Source organism: Cebidichthys violaceus, unplaced genomic scaffold, assembly GCF_023349555.1.
Source record: "Cebidichthys violaceus isolate CVI_PGR_0920_01 unplaced genomic scaffold, fCebVio1.0.p SCAF_26, whole genome shotgun sequence".
Classification (NCBI taxonomy): Eukaryota; Metazoa; Chordata; class Actinopteri; order Perciformes; family Stichaeidae; genus Cebidichthys; species Cebidichthys violaceus.
Window position 1 is genome coordinate 2,385,637 of NW_027176439.1, and position 21,844 is coordinate 2,407,480.

The 21,844-nt window shown below is 40.6% G+C and overlaps 1 protein-coding gene across 1 annotated transcript in view; it reads right to left on the minus strand.

The window, feature by feature from the left end:
- The window catches only part of smarca2 (SWI/SNF related, matrix associated, actin dependent regulator of chromatin, subfamily a, member 2), a 51,676-nt gene extending 32,224 nt beyond the window's left edge, over window positions 1-19,452 (minus strand). The window contains exons 1-15 of the mRNA XM_068720698.1: window positions 19,320-19,452; window positions 17,070-17,327; window positions 16,195-16,324; window positions 15,497-15,904; window positions 13,811-13,912; window positions 11,979-12,231; window positions 9,477-9,603; window positions 8,499-8,672; window positions 7,787-7,960; window positions 6,671-6,841; window positions 5,656-5,706; window positions 4,160-4,290; window positions 3,227-3,284; window positions 2,891-2,988; window positions 2,290-2,437 (exon numbers count right to left, since the gene is read on the minus strand). Of these exons, the coding sequence (XP_068576799.1) occupies window positions 2,290-2,437; window positions 2,891-2,988; window positions 3,227-3,284; window positions 4,160-4,290; window positions 5,656-5,706; window positions 6,671-6,841; window positions 7,787-7,960; window positions 8,499-8,672; window positions 9,477-9,603; window positions 11,979-12,231; window positions 13,811-13,912; window positions 15,497-15,904; window positions 16,195-16,324; window positions 17,070-17,297 (2,253 nt within the window). The 5' untranslated portion in view covers window positions 17,298-17,327; window positions 19,320-19,452. The remainder of the gene's footprint in view (window positions 1-2,289; window positions 2,438-2,890; window positions 2,989-3,226; window positions 3,285-4,159; window positions 4,291-5,655; window positions 5,707-6,670; window positions 6,842-7,786; window positions 7,961-8,498; window positions 8,673-9,476; window positions 9,604-11,978; window positions 12,232-13,810; window positions 13,913-15,496; window positions 15,905-16,194; window positions 16,325-17,069; window positions 17,328-19,319) is intronic.
- Window positions 19,453-21,844: the final 2,392 nt, after the last annotated feature.

Here is a 21,844-nt window from a genome sequence, read left to right on the forward strand (position 1 = left end):
TGTGGAAAAACAATCAGCAAAACAGTGTGGACAAAAGGGAGAAGGGCAGAAAAGGAGAACCAGCCAATCACCGACTGCATGTTAGTTAACGAAATGCCTGACAACAGAGTTAATTGCACAGAATAATGCCGGTAGAGGGTAACATAGGAAGAAATAAGTGAAAATTGTCCTACATAAATGTGAAGCTTCCGCAAATTAATTCAGGTTTGTTACAGAGTTCGCTGTTGGCAAAGCAAAACAATTGATCCAATTATTGTACAGCTCCAGTTTCCCCCAAGGAGCTGCCACAACATCTCATTTAAAGCCCAGCACACCATAAATCAGAGGAGCGCTAGGACGGCAACCTGACTGCGAGAAAAGAAATGTTAGCAGCATCCAATTACCAGTTCCCTATCTCCTGTAGCACACCATCTTTCACTGCCGCTACAGTAGAGACGGGATTAAAGTAGGGAAAGAATATCTTCTATCACGATCAGGTCATTCAGTATCTCCGCTATCTATCATGGTACAGCATCCGATTCATAAACAGTCTGTATGAAATAACCCACAGGGTTCTGTGAATGAAAAGTACTGAGGATTCTCTCGTCTAATTAAGAACTTTTGTGCAAAAAGCATCAGATTTTCGGAGAAAGTTCAGTTAGTGCGTGCTTGTTATTATCATTTAGGTGTATCACGATATCTCAGTGTATGATTTCATCACGATTAATCACCAATTCCATTGACAGACGATAAATTATCATTCTGAATTATCGCCCAACCCTAGATTAAAGCGTCACTCTGTAAAACAATGTGACTAAGATAAACAGAAAGTTAATCGGGAACTAGTTTGATGAGAGCAATTCACCGCCTCAAGCTTCTAAAAGACTACAAGAGATTGAATTTAGTCACCACTGGCTCTGAAAGACAATGGAGAAGGATTAAAGTAGAGATTAACTTCTTAAATCTATTGTCTTAAAACAATACCCAGACACTTTATACATGTCAAGAGTTAATCGGTCGCTGTATTTGTTCCTCTGGCCACTGCTGAGCCTTTTTAATGTTGTTCCAATGTAACAGATGGTGGACAAAATCCACAGTCCTGGTTCAAACTGCATTTAAAAATGCCAGACAGTAACTCATGAATAAAACTCACTTCATCCGTCCTAACTCGTACGTCTGAAGCCTCGTATTAACTGAATAAACTTTAAAAACACAGAACTCAGATTTAGTCTCCCATCATTTAAGATCTGACTCTCTCAATGTATTCATGTGCATGTGAGTTAATGTTAACTTGTGATTTAATTGTGATGGAGTATTAGATGTCTTCAAACATATAAGGGTTTGTAATCTGCTGCCACTTGAAGCTTAAGAAGTAAGAGATTCTCACTTAAATTCATATATCCTGACTTAGCTGGACGTCATGGCCTCAAATGTACATCAGGGTACAATTTAAAGACCGGACGGTAACGCTCTCTATCACGGTGTATTCATACTTACTAAAATGTGAACATAGAAATGTTTCTGAAGGGAACAGAGCTCTGGTTTAGCAACTGCATGGCTAAATTTGAGCCATCCTGAAGTCAATGTAAACCCTCAAGAATTCTAACTACTATCTTTGTACTTTGTTATTATCGTCTACAGTGGTTATTTGCAGAAAACACAAAATACATGTTTCTTGTATTCTTATTTAATTACTCGCTTTGGTAGAAAGAATATCTTAGTAGTTTTAATGATGTATTATAAGTTGGTTGTAACTTGTGTTAGGAAGTTAAACAGGTCTTAATTACCTCTCTAATGTTTTACATTACTGTAAAAACATCTCCTTCACACAACTGTGTTCATTAAAGTTTCTCTCCCAAATAAGTTCATTTTTTTACATTTACATTTGAATTCATCATGATAGTCATAATTGACTTTCACCCAAAGTCATTTTTACAGAGTAGAGCTTGAACGCACCGTGCAAATCAACCTCCGCTAACTTTGGCTGTTTTACTTGATATGTTTATATTTTATGTGATTGAGCAGCGTGACGAGGCTCCAACTTACATTTCATTGTGCCAAACGACAAATAAAATGAACCTTGAGGCTCCAATGTTGTTTTTTCATATAGAGTGAAATAATGAGTGAAAATAAAAGTGTTTTGACAGAAAGGTAATTAACTTCAATCTGAAACAAACATTGTGGATAAAAAAAAACAATAATACAAAATAAAAACAACCGCTGCTCAAAAGTAAGTAATAAAAAAAAATGAAAAAAGACCGTTATAAAAGTGTATAAAATGAGAGGGAATGTGTGTGTGTGTGTGTGTACCTGGTAATGTTTGAGTGAGCCGTTGATCAGCAGAGACGACTGCTTCTCCACTCTCTCGATGACAGCGTGGGCCACGCCGTAGTACGACTGGGAGCTGGTCTGTCCAGTGGGAACGATGTACTCGTCATCCACATCCTGCTTGGCCGACCTGAATGTGTGTGTGTGTGTGACGTAAAAGAAGAAGAGAGACGTTTTGAACCCACTCCGACTGAACTGTGCTCGTTAGAGTCGACTGACCGCTTCAAGGCGTAGTGCGGTCTCAGTACGGGGGCTCTGCTGGAGGTCAGCCACAGCTCCTCGATTAGAGTACTGAGCTTTATTTATTTATGTTTTATTCTATTCTTTCTTTAATCTTGGTTGAGTGGGTCACTCGGACGAAGGTCTCCCGCTTGGAAAATCCGAAGGAGATTCTTTTATTTTGTTTCAAGGTTAAAAAACATGTTTTAAACTTTCAATGTTTAATATATTTTTAAACAAAACCACAAAAACTCATCCAACAAAGAACACTAAACTTCCAGTAAACTAATAATTGGACCTTGAACTTTATTTCTGACTGACGATAAAAAAAGACAGTGGGAGGTAAATACATAAAATACATTACTCGATAATGTGCTTGGCAGCTTCCACAAACACTTCCACTCCGTTGGGATCGATTATCTTCTGGTCCTCCGGTTCTGCCTTGGACCCCTCCTCTTCCTCCTTCGAGGGCCACAGTTGATAACACATGAATGAGATGAAAACAGCAGCACAGACAGACGAGAGACGAGGCTCTGCATTACCAATGTGCATACAGCTACAGCCCCCTGCTGGAGTGTGTTCACTGTCTGTGTTTGGTCTTTACATCTCGTTTGCATGATTTTGAAGAAGAGCAGAAGAGAGAGAGGCTGATCTAAAAATCCTCCTTTAGAGGGAGTTGATTAACGACAAAGTCACTGACCTCATCCTCGAACTCGGAGCCGCTCTCCTCGCTGTCCGACCGCGGGGCGACTTCATACCTGGTTTGTAAAGGAGGGAAACAGGAAGTACGGTTACTATAACTCTTCTCCGTCAGTCACACATACAAATAATAAACACCTTCAGCAGAATTAAAAAGCAGCGGCTCCCAAAATTACTTTATTTAGGATGCTGAATCCTCAAGCCACCTTAAGAGGCTGGTGCTCCTTTAAAAGCACAAAGCCTCGTGATTCTGACCTTTTTAAAGATCACAGTACGCCCGCAAACACAACTGACCCGTCAATAAGCCCCGCCCCCAGCTGTCACTCAGCCAAGCTGTCAGAGCTGCTTAACCATGGAGATCACACTAACTGCACTCTCTGAATAAATATCATGCAGAAGGCTCTACAATATGTTTTTAAAGGACACATCTAAGATGTCAAACTGGAAAAAGGTTAAAAAGATAAAAGGTAGAAGCTAAAGTCCACAGATCACAGTGTGAAAGTGAACCACCACATCACCTGGCCATCGAGACAGAAGACTATGATATTAAGGAAACACACACAAGCGCGAACGTTAGTTCATGTAACGAGTATCACAGTTACACAAAGTTTAACCACCACTAGCTCCAAATCCACTAAACCTGCCCGACAATGAGGAAAATCTAAAACCAAGAGTTGTCCGACGCTGGTCGGAGCTGTTCGATTGCTACGCTATGATTGGCAAGTCTGTGTTCAAGGGGCGGGACTTAGCCAAGGGTCAATTAGTTACTTAAAAAAAGAAAATAGAAGTAAAATATGAATACGCTTCTGGTCGCTGTTCTGCGCGAACAACAGTGAAAACAAACAACATCACTTTAATCTTGTTAGAGGTTGACTATGTTTGGTTGTTTCTATGCAGTAATGGTCCTCCTCCTCCTCCTCCTCCTCCTCCTCACCCGGGGTTCATCTCCAGCCAGGCCTCCAGCTGGCTGGATTTGGGAGCGTCCGTCCCCTGCAAGACTTTCCCCGTCTCCGTCTGAATCACTTTGACGGGCAGCTCACTCATTTGGCTGCTCTCATCGATGGGCTGCAGGACAAACAAACCAAGAGGAGAAAACATGTAGATCGAAAAAACTGAACTCATGTCGATCATGTTTTTAGCGTTTTAGGTAATACAAATTCTTCAATTTTCTCTCAGGTTGCGGCATTGTTTGTTGAAATCGTATTAATTTTGACATGAGACCAATGAGCTACAGTAGTTCTTTCATCAGTAGCTCCTCAGCTACATATAATAAAAGGGCCTCTAGACATTATTAGCGATCAGATCCAGCATCTATAAAATGTCTGATGATAATAAGAAACTAAATTGTTTTAGAAAATGATGATCATCTGAGTCACTTTTAATAATGCCACACCGGCAAAATAGACTTGATTGCCGAACCCTAGAGGATATAAAGCCGACCTCGCCCGACTATGGCGTCAATATGACATTAAAACTAAAGATCTGGACAATGGCCTGTATTTCTGTCTGTGTTCCAATTCAGACCAACATGACTTGAAGTTCTGTTCTTGCTTCACTGATTCATTATTTTTGAATGGTACTCGGAGGGATATCAAACCCATCATCATCATTAGACTCCAGCATTTGAGACTTCAGCAGCCCCCTTTAGAGGTAAACAACTTTAATGAAGGTTTCTTTCAAAATTGGCCATCAAGGCCTTAGCGTATCCATTTCTGAGACAAAGGAGGAAGAACACAATTAAGAGCTGAGGGAAGCTGTGAGGATTCACACTTCAGAATTCAAATTCTCTGTTTGTTGCATTATTTAAGAGGTGCTTTGGTTGCAGTGTCACCGAGGGCAGAATCTGCCTCTGAATGGATATTCACTGCGTGATCTGACTTGTCTGCCAGAGCAGCTGAGGTGAAGTGCAGGTTTGGTTTCGTAACACAGCAGAGCGTCAATATCATCATAATAAAAATTGAATGATAGTTAAATAATCTTAAATAAACAAAGGACAATATCAAAGCATGAGATCTGTAAAACAAGTAGGAATATGAAATACCAAACCTGCAGTTTGTGAAGACAACATTGAAATATCGTCAACTTTTACGTTGATACGTTGATATAAGCTTATTTACACAACCAGCAGCAACAGCGCAACATCATCATTCACTAGGAGTCGTTTTTGTCTCCATTTTGGTCTCCACCAGCTCCTGAGGGAAATCCCTGTCTCTTCAGCTGCTCAACGCTCCACGATGTTCACCGGCTAGTCTCTAAATGTGTCTGTCTGCTAGCGTACAGTGGGGTTTTACCGCTTTTTCACTGAAAACACCAAACAACAAAACACCTATGAAAGCCGTGAGAAAGAACCAAAACAGTAACATGTCTGGACAGCTAAAACAATACAACAACAAAAAGGAATAAAAACCAACTGGAAGCTCTGAGACTCACCTCTCCATCAGGTCCAATGGCGCTGGTGCCTTCACCATCTCCATCAAACTTCTACAGATCAAACACATGAACACATTCAGACGTATCGTCACAGATGTTGTTATTCTATAACAGCAGGGTGTGTTTAAAGTATAGGTAACAGCAGCATTATGTCATTTCTCAATAATGGCGGCTCTATAATGGCATAGTTTCCTCCATTACGCCTCTAAAGAGCAAGACGGAGCTCTCCATCAGGATTATCACGGGTCATGTGGGTGTTTGTTTTTAGGGTGCTATTCCCAGGATCATCACCACACATACAGTCTGTGGGTGTCACACAGTTACGTGGTTACACAAAGAGCCTCTTCAAACGGCTAACAGTGTCAGGGATCTCAGACCGGGCGTCGTGCACGTGTTCGTTCCAGTCGAAGACGACACCGGTGGAGTTCTCCGATTAGTTCTGCCTCTCCGACCGACGGTGTGAAATTACGTGTGGAGCAGCGCGTGCTCTCAGCCCGCCGTGTCTCCGAGGCTTGAGAACATTTTTAAATGCTTGGGAAAAAAAACATGCAAAGGAAGGTAATGTGATCCTTGACAATAACCTACACATTGTCATTCTGGAAGAGGTTTGAAATAAACTAAATAACGAACCATGAGATTAGGTGGATTACAGGTGATAATTCATCTCACAGTTAAATCGCAGACGGTGCTCCGAGGGGGAAGATCGGATTTGCTTTATACAACGATAAGACACCCAGCCAAACTGAAAAAAAGAACAAGAGCAGCACCGAGCTGTTTTCACCCGAAAGTCGTTTACTGCTTCGGTCAAGCTCCTGTGAAATTGAAACTATTTAAAAAGTTTTACGTTGAGTGCCACACACACACACACACACACACACACACACACACACACGGTAAAGAAGCCAGAAAGTGTCGGTTTTGCTCCTTTCATATTCATGTTTTTTGACAGTAGATAGTGAAAACCTTGGAGCTACATCCTGTGAATAATCGCCACCTGAACCATTTCTCCTCCTACCTTCTTTTTCTTCTTCTTCTTCTTCTTATCCTTGGCAGCCTGCGCAGCTTTGTGTTCGTACACCAGGGTGGTGAGGTTGGCCACGTATTCATCCGTCTGCTGCAGCAAGTAGGCCAGGCGCTTGTCTTTCTTCTGGTCGATCAGTTTTCGGTAGCCTTCCTCATCTTCTGCCTGAAAGAGAGGAGGGGGGGAAGAGGTGACGGAAGTTCATGGTGGGATGGCAATCGATGGAGCATTATTAAACGCATCAGTTATCAGCAAGACACTTGTTGACATTAAATACTGTCTCCTAGTCACCGTCATGAACGAACAGCCTCTACTTACGACCACGCTGGCAGCCGCCTCGGGTCATTAGCTCCGACTGTGAGTCCTGAACGCCGTCTATCGCTTGCACTCGTTGTATTTATCAGGTAAAATTCAGAGGAAAACGGATATAAAGCTGCAAGAATTTATAAATTTTTCGCCAATAATTTTATTGATTTCAAAGTTTAAGTAAGAAAAAAAAACTCTGATTCTAGTTTGTTAAATGTGAATGTTTCTGCTTTTCCTTCTCTTTTCTTCTCTATGACAGTAAAGTGAATAAACAAGACGTTTGAGGACGTCATCTTGGGATTTGGGAAACTGAAATTCTATAGAACAAACAACAAAAGTTTTCAGTGAAAATGACTATGAGCTATGACTAATAAATGGAATAGGCAAAAATTGTTCAAATACAACAACAAATATTCAGTAAAGTAACTTTTACTCGACTCAAACCATGACACTAACCTTTGTGACTCCATGGCCAACTACTAGAATGTCATTTATTATCATAACTAATGAATAATAGAGGCGACTATTCAATGAGCTCTTCACAGTCTCTTCCCCCATTAAGTAGAATGGGACACAGCCAAACAGTGACGCTCACATGTTGAATGGATTGACAAAATAACAAACAAGGGAGGCTTACAAGCTAGTAGGAAGAGCTCATGTGGCTTATAAGGACCAGGGAGGTTGTTGGGACTGATAGGATGCTTTTGTACTGTACTGTGGAACTGTAATATACTCATACAATGTTTATCAAAGTGTGCTCTGTGTTTGAGAGGAGTGATGCAGTTACATTTCGCGGGTCCTTACCATGAGTCTCCTCATCCTCTCCTTCTCGATTCTCTCCGTCTCCTTCTTCTGTTCCCGCTCCGTGTTGGTGTGCCAGGTGGCGATAGCTCGGGTGAGCTTCTGCATTTTACCGGACATCGAGCGGTGATACTCCTTGAAGTCTTTAGCGTGCTGGAGGATGCTGTTGAGATATTCCTAAAAAACAAAAGACAAAAGGGCACAGAGCTTGTTGAAGCCTAAATGTCTACAAGTCAGACAAGTTGCAGTTTACATCCATGTCTGTTCAAAATGTCATCACTTCATCCTATCAGACGTGTGTGTGAAATTGTTAGAATTAGCATTTGTTTGTCAGAGCACAGTGACTTTTGACCACTAAATTCTCATCAGTTCATCCCATTCAAGTCCAAGTGGATGTCTGTCCTTAACTGGAAGAAATTGCCTCCAAGTGTTCCTGAGATAATGGACTTAAGAGACGATGGGACGGACGGACGGACGGACAACCCGTAAGCACAATACCACGGCCGTCACGGAGGCATAAGAATCATGAAGCGCTGTGTTGACAGACTCCACTTTCTTTGACAACATGCAGCGACTCTTGACAAGCCTTTTAGCTTTCTGACGTTGTTATATTATCGCTTTGACTGTCAAGAAATAGACAACCGCTGTCTTGTTTTAATGCTTTTCTCTTCCTCATCTGGACGTTTTGCCGACACAGCTCTTCTCTGTAACTCACCTGGTGTTTCTGTCTGCGCTTCTTCTCCTGCTCCAGCTTCTGCTGCTTCTCCAGCTTCTCGGTCATGCGGGCCTCCCTCAGCGTCTGCCTCTTGCTGCGTCTGTACGCCTTCGAGTTGAGCGCCGTCTCCAGGGTCGTGTCTCGCCTCATGCACGCCACCACGTCCTGTCTCAGCTGGAGAAACGCGCACGGGTCAGTTAAATCCATACAGTCGAAAACGTGCACGTTAAAAGGAAACTTCAAAAGTAAAAAGAACCGAAGTAATACATCAAACTGCAGCTTATGGGACATCGTTACAGTCTGTGAAGTCCAATTAACTCGGAAGTTATTTCATCAACAACTTTGTGGCATTGTGGGGATTTTGGTGAACTTCATGAGAAGATATTACAAATCTGAAGGTGCCATGAGGCAAAAACAAAATTAGATTAAACTGTAATTAAATTACTATTTTACATTAAGTTTTTGTTGTAATATTTATTACACACAGCTGAAGTTGGAGAGACAAACAGCAAGACTGCCAAACATGTTACTTAGTTGTGTATTTCTACATAAAAAAAACCCCACAAAAAACCTCTAACCATTTCATTGCTTTTCTAAATTGGTTAATTGTCTATTGTGATGTATGTTTTTAAATATTTCTCTGTATTTTACCTCCTTTGTAAAGTATCTTTGACTTTGTGTTATGATTATTATTATTATTTTCAATAACTAATCTGTCTAGATATCACTAGAATGCAAATCTGAGTAAATTTGATTTTTGTAGACATAAATCACTCTTTCATCTCGTTTTTGGCTTCTGATGAACTTAAATATTTCAGAAAGATTAAACTCCAGGTCAGTAAAACTAACACCTGCCGTGTGGATTCAAGGTCAGGGGTCAATGAGGAAATCAGCAATGTTTCTAACAGTGAGGTATTCTGGGTAAATCAACACTCTGTGCTGTAACATTGAAGGTGAAGCGAAGCCCCCGCTGTGTACCTGCCGCTGGAAGTTGAGCAGACGCAGCGCCTTGAGCTCCACCGTGGCTTTAGTCCTCAGGTCGGGGGGCAGCGAGCCCGGCAGACTCTCCAGCTCCTGGATTCGATGCGCAATCCGAGCCTGCAGCCTGAGGAGCAATAACGACGGCGGTAAATCAAACTGTAACAACCGCTCTGGAAGGACCGAGCGACAAAATGCAAACTTTTCGGACGGCAGCGTCTCAACCTCCGCTGGACGGACGGCAGACCTGCCTCATCCCTCCAAGACGCAGCAAGAAGGTTAACACACGGGTGCAAAGACACAGCCTTTAAAAGAGAGGAATGAAGTGTTCTGTACAGAGTTAATTGAGCCGGACTTCATGAGTATAAAGTGGAGAGAGAAATTTTGATTGAGAGAGATTTGGAACGCTGGAAAGAAGAAACTAAAAGCCAAAGTAGATTAGAATGTTCTCTGGTCCTAATAAGAGATTATGAAATGGCAGAATATCTCTGTACTGTCAGAGATAGAAAGCAGAGACAGATCCTCACCAAGTACAGGCTCAGTGACCACACACTGGAAATGGCAAAAGAGGAGAGGGGGGGGGGGGGGGGAGAGAAGGAGAGAGAGACACAAAGAGAGAGAGAGAGAGAGAGAGAGAGAGAGACAAAGAGAGAGAGAGAGAGAGAGAGACAGAGAGACAGAGAGAGAAGAGAGAGACAATGACAGATATATTGTGTATATATATATATATATATATATATATATATATATATATATATATATATATATATATATCATATATTTATTATGATATATTATATTTATAATATATCATATATATATTATATATATGATACGCAAACAAAGCTCCACACCTGGAATCAAACCAGGTGATGTAGTTATTTGGTGTGCATCTTAACTCTTCAGCTGCCCCCACTATGAAATTAATCAAGTTACTGATCAATTGTTTAGTTGAAATAAAACGTGTGTGTGTGTGTGTGTGTGTGTGTGTGTGTGTGTGTGTGTGTGTGTGTGTATATATATATATATATATATATATATATATATATATATATATATATATATACGTATATATATATATATATATATATGCCGATAAGTAAGGAGGTATTGCAGTACAGAAATGCCAAACTCGGCTTGAGGTAAAGTGTCTATAGTACATAGATTGTCCACTAGAAAGCACTGGCAAGTTGATTTTTCAACTGTAAAATGTCCTTCTCAGTATATTAAATAAAAAAATTAAGTTTGTTTATGTTAAAAAGAAGAAAAAAAATCACCATTTGCCAATGCATCGTTGCCACATTTTTTTTAAATAATTGATTTGTATTATAGAAATAAATCTGCGACATGGTGTTGATATGTGAGCCACACTAAACCTTATAAGTATTTTCCTCCTATAGAGGAAGCACTATTGTATTGTACGATACATAACCGGTTCATACTGGCTCTTTATGGTCTGCTCATCAACCGAGTCTCCTATCAGGCTTTGGTTACAGTTCACGTAGGACTTCAGCTGCTTGTGCATTCTTCGGAGGGTTGACCATGAGAGGTAGAGGAGACATTTGTACGAATACAAGAACACAGCCTTGGCCTGTCCTTGTGTCTCTGTGTGTGGGAATCTACAGCAGGTTACGCTGGAAGTTTGTTTACTTCGTTTCCCTCATTACAATTCGATCCAACACCCGCTCATATGTCTTCTCATCGAAAGCACAGAATCCATACAGAGATACTAAAGAGTGCGTATTTTGTATTGCTCTCATGTAGCTTACCCTCACCTCACACACGCCTGAGGGTAACACTGGATATCATTTATTAACTCGGACTTTATTGTTTGGGATTACTCAACTCTCAGGGAGCCTCAGATGTTTATCAATAAACAATAAACTACTGTTTTATTCCAACAGTTCCACAGTAGGTGCTTCATGTTCAGACGGACTAATTGGACCGAGAGGTCGGCTATCTGGCCGTTTCTTGACCACTGCAGCTCATCGAGGGTGACGTGAAGAAAACATCATCAGTACAAAAGCAGCCTCAGAGCCTCAGCGAGATTAAGACCTGTGAGCCTGCCTCGTATCTCCGTCTCCTGTCTGGTTTTCAGGAAAATGATTCAGCCCGTGGGCTAATATTACAGAGATATCAGTGAGTTGTTTTGTTTATGCACACGAGCTTTACCAGCAAACACGCGGGACTCCAACACATTATTAAGTTCACAGGTCAGCGCTTTTCAGACATGTTCCTCTCTCTGGATCTGACTGGATGGACGTCGTAACATTTCTGAATTAGCACAATTTAAAAAGGACAGGATACAGCAGATAGAAGGTTCAACAGCTATCTCTGTCTCCCTGCGCTCCCGCCTGCCGTCAAACGCGAATCTACTTAGAGCCATTATATCTGACTCCTTCATACATGCGACCTCAAATCTCAATTTAAACATCTGCGGTTGCAAAACATGCGCTACGAAAAATACAATCTGTGTGCGCACGTCTCTGTGTATATGAATACCTGTACTCTCTCTCCTGCAGGATCCCCACCGGGTCCAGGCCCTGGGGCTTCTGGATTGGCGTGACGCGGTTCTGTTTCTGCAGCTGGAGCATGGGGGACACCTGCTGCCCGGGAAGCTGGGGGGTCACCGAGCCGCCCGGCATCGGGGGCCCGGCCGGCAGAGCCGAGGCCTGGGGAGGAGCGGGGGAGGGGCGTCCGCTGGGTACCGGGGTGAGGTGCTTCTGAGCGATGGCTTGGTTTTCACCAACCGGACCTGGAGACCAAAGACGTTGTCTGTTAGCGGGTCACCTCACAGAAGGGCAGGTTTATACTTAATGAAAATCACTAAATAATCAGAAGTAGTTGTTTTGACACCAATGTTTTGCGGATTCATCACCTGTTTTATTGACGTTCTTTTCCTTTAGTAGTAACTACTGTAACAGATAAAAACACCCACACAGGTGGGCAGGTACGTTCTCCTCAGTGCAGTGGAACCAGAACTTTTCTCTTTTCATCACGGACTGTCAGACACCTACATGTAACATTACTGGCCTTTCCCCTCCCAGGCCCAGTCTCTCTCTCTCTCTTTTCACTCCGAGGTCACTCCTTAATCTAGACGTAGATTCCTTCGTTTGGTTCGTTCCCTCACCTGGGACCAATTTGCCGTGAGAGTACCTTCGAGGAGCTGTTGCTCTTCGTAAAAAACAGTATTTATTCAGATTTAAATTGGCCTCAGAGGGAGATGAGATTGTTTTTGTATCGGATAATTCACTGTATCTATTTGGTGGAAACTGTTAAAAACAGAAAATATATCTTCCTTAAGCCACCAGACAGAGAATGCATTCATATCATGTATTGCGGTATTATTTTTCCCATATTGTCCGACCCTAACTTTCATGTCTTAATCATTAAGACATGATCCAATTTGTTTAAGTTCCCATGAAACGGTTAGCAGTGTGAATTGATTTTGTATATTTACGGGTTTCCTGTTAACACAGTTAGCTAGAGAGAGAGAGAGAGACTTGTCCTGGATATTAATTGCCGTTAACAGAAGCCAAAGGTGCTGAACGTGCTTTTAATTACATGGAACACTTTAAAGATGTGTATGTGTGTAGGTACCACGGCTGTGTGAGATGCAGAGACCTGGGAAAAGCCTGTTTTGCTGCCAGTGTGTGTGGGTGAACACTGTGGTGGTTTATTCAGACAGCTACAGACAACAGGGACGGTTCTCAATGAATACAATATTCAAGAGGCGGATCAGTCCTTCAATTTTAATGACAGCTATGTTCTTTCCACCAGAGAACCCTCGGCATGAAGTCTAATGTTGGTAAGAAATATTTATAACAAGAAAATAAAGAAAAATGTACTTCAAAAGCTTGAAAGTCAAAGAAAACAGAAGAAAATAAACTTTAAAAAGCTGCATCAATGGCAAAGAACTGGAGTTTGCTCTATACATCCCAGTTCATCAACAGCACCGCGCTTCTCATTCTTCTCACTCTTTGCTGGCTTTGAGAGGAAACCAGAAATAAACATATTCAAATAGTTTCCCTCTTTGCAGCAGAAACAAAAGCGTTGCGCTGTCACACCGTATCTTCAATCAACCTTTGGATTGCATCACCTCTCCACACACCATCCCCGATGGGCTTCCAAAGGATTCACTTTCGTCTCCTTTCAAAGAGAATCTGATGTAAGACTACACATCAAACACAGCCGGGCGAGTCTCAAACCTTTCACTCAGACATCAGATGATAAATGTGTGGAGTGAAAAGCTGTATTCTAAATCAAAAGGTAATGCAGCTCGGTGTGGCTTCGGCCTACACACTTTACTCCACACTTATTCAGGACGTACTTACCATCAGACCAAGGCTTGGGTCCTGCGCTCTGATTGTGTCCTTGCATGGTTGGGGTGGGGCAGGGACTTGACTGGGGACCGCCCAAAGGTGCCATTGGCATACCTTCCAACACAATAACAATTCATATTTTAAGAATTCTTTTGAGAACTTCACACAGAATGTGAGCCGGTGATGGGACGGTAGCTACAGTTTGAGAAAGGTGATTTGGTTTTCTCCTTTGTTTCTTGTAGAAAATGCTTCACATTAACAGTTTCATGCTTCTCCAAATGTTAAGAGTTTGCTGTTTTACATCACTGCAAACTGAATGAATTCAGGTTTTGGACTGTTGGTCGGACAAAAAAAAAGTTATTTAAATATGTAAACTTAGAAATTATGATGGGCCTTTTATCAATTTTCTGACTATTTATAGACTTAGCATTTATTCAATTAAGTGTTATAATATCAGCAGATTAATCTATGATGAAAATAGCTTTTATTTGTTGCTGCTGCGTACTCGTCTTACTGCATAGAGATTACCTTTCATAATGGTCAGAATGTCTCATTTCATGTCATCATAAGTGTCTTACATATATTTATTTTAGATGGAGAAAGGTAAAGTGAGACTTTGGTGCTCATATGTAAAAAAATAAATAAATAATACAATTCATGGAGCCGTAAAAATCAATGCATTGTCCACAACACTGTCCGGCAAATATTTCAGAATAAAAGCCTTGTGTTGACAAAGGAAGGGATTCTGTCAAAGAAAGACACTCGAGGGCTTTTATCTTCAAACAGTGACCGGATGTCTTTAGTTAATAACGGTTACACTATTCACTTTTTTTTTATGTCTTTGACATGTTCTACAAATATAGACATCGAAACTGAAGTAATGTTGCTGGTATGATGTCAATAAACTTTGAAAAGATCACTTCCACTGTCCATCTTTACTGTGAATCGCGACAAAACAGCAACAAAAAGGAGACATCGAATCTCTAGAAGACACGCAGTCGTCCATCAGCAGCGCTGCTCACTCAGTGTGTCCCGGCCGTAAATCACTTTGAATTGATGCTCCGTATACACAGCAATCTGAATATCCAGTATCTGTGCATTAGACCATTTTTAAACCCCCCTTCCCAGAAAAAAACGAAATATTTAGTGACTACCTGACTCTGACACCTTTAAGATCATTTCCCACAAAAAGCCTCCAAATTGATGGAGTTTTGATGCGTCAGACAACCACTGCATTAACAAGCGCTTATATAACGATAAATATGTAATCATACTATACGACGACAAACTGCATACTGCTGATACGGTTTCTTAATATTGCCAAGAACAAACAGCCATTCATAAAAATCCCATAAATGTGTTGACACCAAGATTGTGATTCTTACCATGAAAAACATCTCTGACACCAGAAGATCCCTTGGATTTGATCATTTGAATTTGATAATGAAACTTGAATTTATCAACAGGTCTTCTCAATGCGAGCTGACACACTGTTCATGCCGGCTAACATTACACGTGTGGAAGCTCTCAGGTCAAACTCTCGGCCACACTGAGATATGAACCACCCATGTTCTGAGGACGCCTGCCTCACATTTCATGGAGGACATAGAGCTCACATTAAAGTGTGTGTGTTCAGATTTAGTTGCATTAGATCACAAAGTCACACAATAAAACCAGTTTGTATCTGTGTCTTCTTACCTGGAGGCCTGTTGTAAGGGCTACCACTAGGTGCCTGCTGCTGCTGCTGCTGCTGCTGCTGCTGCTGCTGTTGCTGCTGCTGCTGCTGCTGTTGCATTGTGGGTAGACTCCTCTTGCCCTGAACAGCCAGTTGGAGGTTATCAGGCAGCGGTTGCCCACGGCCAAGGATCTTGTAGGCCAGGATCTGAGCTCTGAGCTGCTGCAGCTGGACCGGACTGAAGGCAGAAGGTCCCCGCCCCTGCTGGCTCATGTTGGACATGTTGGGCCCGGCTGACTGGGGATCCATGGGCATCATGGGGCCCGACTGGGAGGGAGGCATGTGGGGTGGTGTGGGCACCCCACCTCCTGACATGGGACTGGAAGCATGCTCATGGACACCCATGGGGGATGGATGGGGGGATATGTATCCTACAGTGGAGGCGAGGAGAGATATTTGAAATGATTTTTACAGAACCAAATTCACATTAGTGCCCTTAAAGCGGTAGTTCCCAACCTGGTAAATAAATCTAAGGTGTTGACAGATTAACAAGACAGAAAAATAACAAATGAATTTTTCTCTGACATAAAATGAGTTGAGAAAGTTTTAAATACTTTCCTCTAATCGCTAAAAGTTTTTTTTCTTGTTAACGCCTCAATCCTAATTCATTGTGCCTGCTTAGAAAGCCTTTTCTTTTCTTTTCTTTGAAGTAATAGGATACCTTGGCTGTGCTGGTCCATCGGACTCTGTGGAGGCCCCATACCACTATGCAGAGACCTCATCCCCACACCTTTCATGTGGCCAAAGTGCATCGCATCCGCCATGGTCTTCTCGTTCATCCCCTCCATCGTCTGAAAGCAGAAAAAGACTACGATTCAGTCATTGTATACGACGCATTTTCACCCCAGACTGTAATCTCTAAAGCAACCTTGAAATCAAAATCGAAGACTGAAGATTATAATCAAATCATTCGACATATTAAATCGTATTGTTTCTATTTAAGCCAAATGATGCGGTGGTTCAAAGAGGGAGGATGTCGGTGCAGATCGTAAAGCCCTCTAAGGCAAATGTGTGGGATGTGATATCGAGCCATTCAAATAGAATTGAATAGAAAATTGAATTACTCATACTACCGCTTGCAAAGAGCAAAACCACATTTTTCTTTCTATTCATTACATGTCACATCTTTGACAAACGTCGATCAGAAGGCTAAAGAGGTTTATTAACCACTGGCTTTGTTGATATATTTCTAAAGTGCAACATGCAAAGATGAGAAAACACACGAGCAGAGACACACTGATGCTTGCAGGTTTCCACGTTGGATTTTTCTGTTTTCCTTTTGTTTAGGTGAAAATGACAAGTATAGTCCAACCAATCCTATTTGTCATAGTTCTCGTAAACAGTAACAACTAAGCCTGTTGAAGACATCACATAGTTATATAAAATAACTATAACATTGTCTTTGAACAAGAGCAAGGTTGGAAGTCAGCACCAGTCAAATGCTGTTAAAATATGCAAGTGGCAGCTGGATTTGCATTGATTATTATTTTTTAAACAATGAGCCGGCATCAAGAGAACCTTAACAGCACACTGTACCTTGTGCATAGGATACATGCCATCCTGAGAGTATTCACTCTGTCCCTGCATGCCATGAGGTGCGTTGGGTGTTCCAGGTCCAGGACTGGGTCCCATCATACTGTGAACGGAGCCCGGTGAGGGGTCCGGTCCAGGGCTAGGGCCCAAGATGGGCCCCGGGGATAGACCTGCCCCCGGAGAAGGGCCAGGATGTGACATACCACCGGATGTGTCTGAAGGGGTGGACATCTACTGGACTGCTGGGAGCATACCAGACAGCTTCAGGGGGGAAGAAAGGAGGGAGAAGATTTCAAAGCCATGAAAACAATAAAAGGTCAATTACCACCATTCAATTATTAGGTCTTAAACTGTTGTATGAACTGTTTGCTCTTTAACTTTTTGAGTTGCATTTCATTCATGAAATATATTAAATAAAGTGTATTCTTATTAAAAAAAGGAACTCTGTATCACACAGCTGCTTCACTGGACAGGATCACACTGTATAGGTCCTCCAATGTTTGTAGCATCTATATGTACATACTGTATATATCTAGTTAAGATGGGCCTAGTGCACATGAGTTAATAGTTGTGAAGTGCACACACACACACACACACACATATATATATATACATTTTACCAACAATGTGTTGAATATTACAGTCTATTGATTTACAGCTGCTGTTATAATTGGAAAGTTGAGAAGCTACCGTATATTGTATCATCTCATCACATGATCATACGGAGACTTAACGTTGGATAACATCTATTTATTACCCAGCCATCATCATTGCATACCTGTATATGATAAAAAATACACAAGAAAGTGCAACATAAAGTATTAATTTAATTGAGTGGTGTTATATTATTTATTATTTATAGTTGTTGTAGTTCATGTAGAATAGACATTATTTTGTTACAGATTGCTACTGACTTGAGATGAGTTTCCCTTTTCTAAGGAATATAAAGCAATTGGCACTTTTATTCTAAAAAAAAGTTCTGCTTTAGGCACAGGCATAAATCAGAATGAATAACAAGAACCTGTTTACTCTGTTTTGTAATATGTATAATATGTATTGTTGGTCTACCTTGTAGAGACAGAGTCCCTTCATTATATGAATTAATAAACAATCTATCATAAAAAACAAATTAATGCATTTTTAATCATTCTAGCATTTCTCTCCCTTCTCCACTGCCAATAAAGGCCCAAATCCCCAAAGAATATGTAAATCATAGCCAATGCAACATTTCAGCAGAGTGTGACTTGACACGATTACATTTATTTTCCTGTTAAAAAAAAAAAAAAAAAAAACACTTCCAAGCCTCATTATCATACAGGTAAAGGCCCAGAGTAACAACAGCAGCATGAGCCATGACATCAAACATATTCCGTGCATTAGAGACAAAGAGAGCCGCATTGAGTATGCGAACTGCAAGCCTCGTAATGTAAACAAACACCTGTCTCACTGCACATCTGTCCATCCACTGTCTCTTTGTCACACTACAACCTGTCTGTCTATTATTTCCTTCTGTCAGACCTCAGAGCCATCGCTACTGCAGATATATGATCACCTACAGATTATATATGTTTAATCATAAGCATAACTCAATGACTCGTGTGCTATCGTACAGTGAGGTAGTCAGTACCGTAATTACGAGTAACAATCAATGCTGTCACCTCATTTTCCAGCAAAAGCAGGCAGTATTTGCAGCGTTAAAACTGATGTTTAAATAAATCAAATCAGCATTAACGTTAACAATAACGCACATAATAAATAGCAAGGTACAGGTGGTATAAATGGGTTAACGTTCATCGCTGTTTTCTGACAATTCCCGTACAGTTACAGTAACGTTAGCTTGGTGTATTTATATTAAATCTGATTGGATCATGGCTTCCTCAAAAACACTGGTGGCCATCACGGATATAAAAGGCAAAAAAAAATCATGTTTCAATGGAAGTCAAGCTCCTGACACGACCGTGGCGATATTTATAAGAGACCAAAATCGGCTTTAATATTAAATTTAGAAGCACACGAGGACGCATAAGGTCGTCTGCGTCAGGGAACGTAGCTAACTAACGTTAGCAGGCGTTAGCTAGCATAGCAGCTAACCTGCTATGCTAACCTGCTATGCTAGCTAGCTAGCTAGCTTCGAGTACCGAATCTCCATCTAGCGAACTGGACTCGTTTCATAAAGTGTGGACAGTTAGCTGAATGCTACAATAGCTACATGTCAGTTATTCATCAGAGATGAAGCGCCGTTGGTCACTTTACCTTTCGGCTGAACTGTAACTGCACACAATTAGATGAAAATATTGTTTTGTTTCCTTCAAAATATGACTGCTGTCCCAAAAAGTTCACTCCCCCCTCGGTGTTGTTTTGCTGACATGTTAAAGTTTTTTATTCCGTCACCATTGCTGATTTGTCAATATCACCGGAAGTCCCGTCCTACAGTCCACAATGATTGGCTGGATCTTACGTCAATCATCTGATTTTCGCTTCCTGGGCGTGTATCTGCTCTATAGCCATCACTGTAACTTTCTGGTTGAGTGGCCATGACTGCAAACAAGGCGATGCACAGTTTACTACAAACTTGGAGATCTTGTCAACCATGAAGCAATTCAAATAGTAATGCATTAACTTGTGTAGTATACTGTTATAAGCACCAGTGCAAATGGGAAATAGGTTTTGATCTGCTGTTAGTGCTCTTTAAAATCGTATTTATTTCGGTAGATATAGGCTTGCATTGGTGGAGTACGACAAAGTACCATTCTTTTCGAGGTATTTGAACTTGAGTATTTCTACCCCACAAATTTAAAGAGAGACATTGGCTACTTTAGGTTACTTTTTGCACCACTACAGTTTTTCCTACACCTGTATATCAGGTACTTTGCAGATTGCAGTCTCACATATAAAACCTACAACACGTCTTTAAAATATGATGCATTTTTTATAGATTAAAGAACTCAACTGTATATAAAGTAGCATCAAAAATAGTCCAATAATATGATACTGAGGGATGAGGGTGCATTTAGTATATGTTGCTAATAATACCTCTGCACTTTTACTGAAGCAAAACTTATAATCTTCACTTGTATTTTTACATTTTAGTATTGCTACTGTACTTTTGCCACCCTGGTTTGTTAGACATATAACCATTATGCAATAGCTAAACTCAAATCACATGCAATTATCTTTTTCTCTTTTTTTACATTTTAGCAGCTCTTTAACAAAATGAGGAATACGGCACCTTAATTAGTGTTAAAGGTAGAATTCATTCATTTAAATGATCAAATCAAATAAATCTGACTGACAGTGGCCAATAACCTAGGGCCTGTTATCATATGTTTCAAAACAACTATGTGATAGTGTTTGGACTTTTCTAACACGTTTCTAATTTAAAAGCTCCTTGGGGAACTATTTAAAGGCTAAATGTTTTTGAAACGTCCAAAGCTCCTCTGAGCGGTCCTTTAAGGGAACACAAGATGGCAGCAGTGACCAGCAGTTGCCTCAATAAACTGGCCTCTGCATCTCTGTGCTGTAACATCTGGCAGGTAATGAATTCCCACAGACTTCAGAGTTCTAAACAAACATGCAAAGTCCAGAGTGATGGACTGCTGGCCCTCATTTACGTACACAAACTTAGTATGTCTGATGACAGCAACGTGGAGTTTCAAAAGCAAGCCATGCAAATGACACACAGGTTTTAGTCAAGCTCCATTTGCATCCTTCTGATATCAGAAACGTTTTCATTATGAAAAAATAAAAGCTGTTTTTACCGGGCATTTGTTTGCGTAAGCTTGACTGAGCAATTTTTTATTTTTTTTTCATCATTGCACAGTTCATAATTTGTCTGCATTTACATCAAGTGTATTTTATCCAAATAGATTAGAATAAATATTATAACTAGAACTGTCTTAAAATCACACATGGAAATAAATGTTTATAATAATAACTATAATCATCATCATCTTTATTTATATAGCACATTTCATGCAGACTATGTAGCTGCTGTACATTTAAAATTAAATAAAAACAGAAAATCTTCCTTTTACAGAAAGCATGCATTTTGCACTTATTTTAAGTGTAATTTAAAAAAAACAAAAACAGATTAATACAAACTAGAGAACATTTTTTATTTCAAATGACAAAAACATTTTTACAAAAAATGTATATATATAAAATATAAATAAAATACATAAAAGATCATTTGAAAGACAGATGTGGGACTCTGTGGAGCACCTATAAAGTGATGTTAAAAAAACAAAGGCTTGGTGAAATACATATGATTTTAAGTGATGCTTGAAAATGTCAACAGAGGCTGCCTCTCTAATGTTTTTGGGAAGCCTGTTCCACAGTTTGGGAGCAGTGAAAAGAGTTGCTTCTCCAATTAGATATCTCTTTAGATATCTTTTTGGCTTCACCAAACTGCTGTACAGTACATGCTGTGTGGAACAAGTACTGGCTATGGTGAAGAGAAAATACATGTATGTTCTCGAGAAAATAATGTCTGTGCCGTCATAGAAAGAATGAGGCCTCTATCTATACAGGCGATGACACTTGGGTGAACTTGTAAGACATTCAAAGCACTGCGGCCTGACAGCCCATCATTTGAATACCTCACATATAAATAAACAAAGCCTCATATTTAAACTTTGATCTTGACTTCCCCTCCTCAACAATTCTGCCCTTTCTTATACGTCTATATAAAGGATGTGCACAGGGTTCCTGAATGTAAATTTTACCCAAATAAACTATACCTAATTAACTTTGTGGTTAAAGCCGCCGCCCCCTTCAAA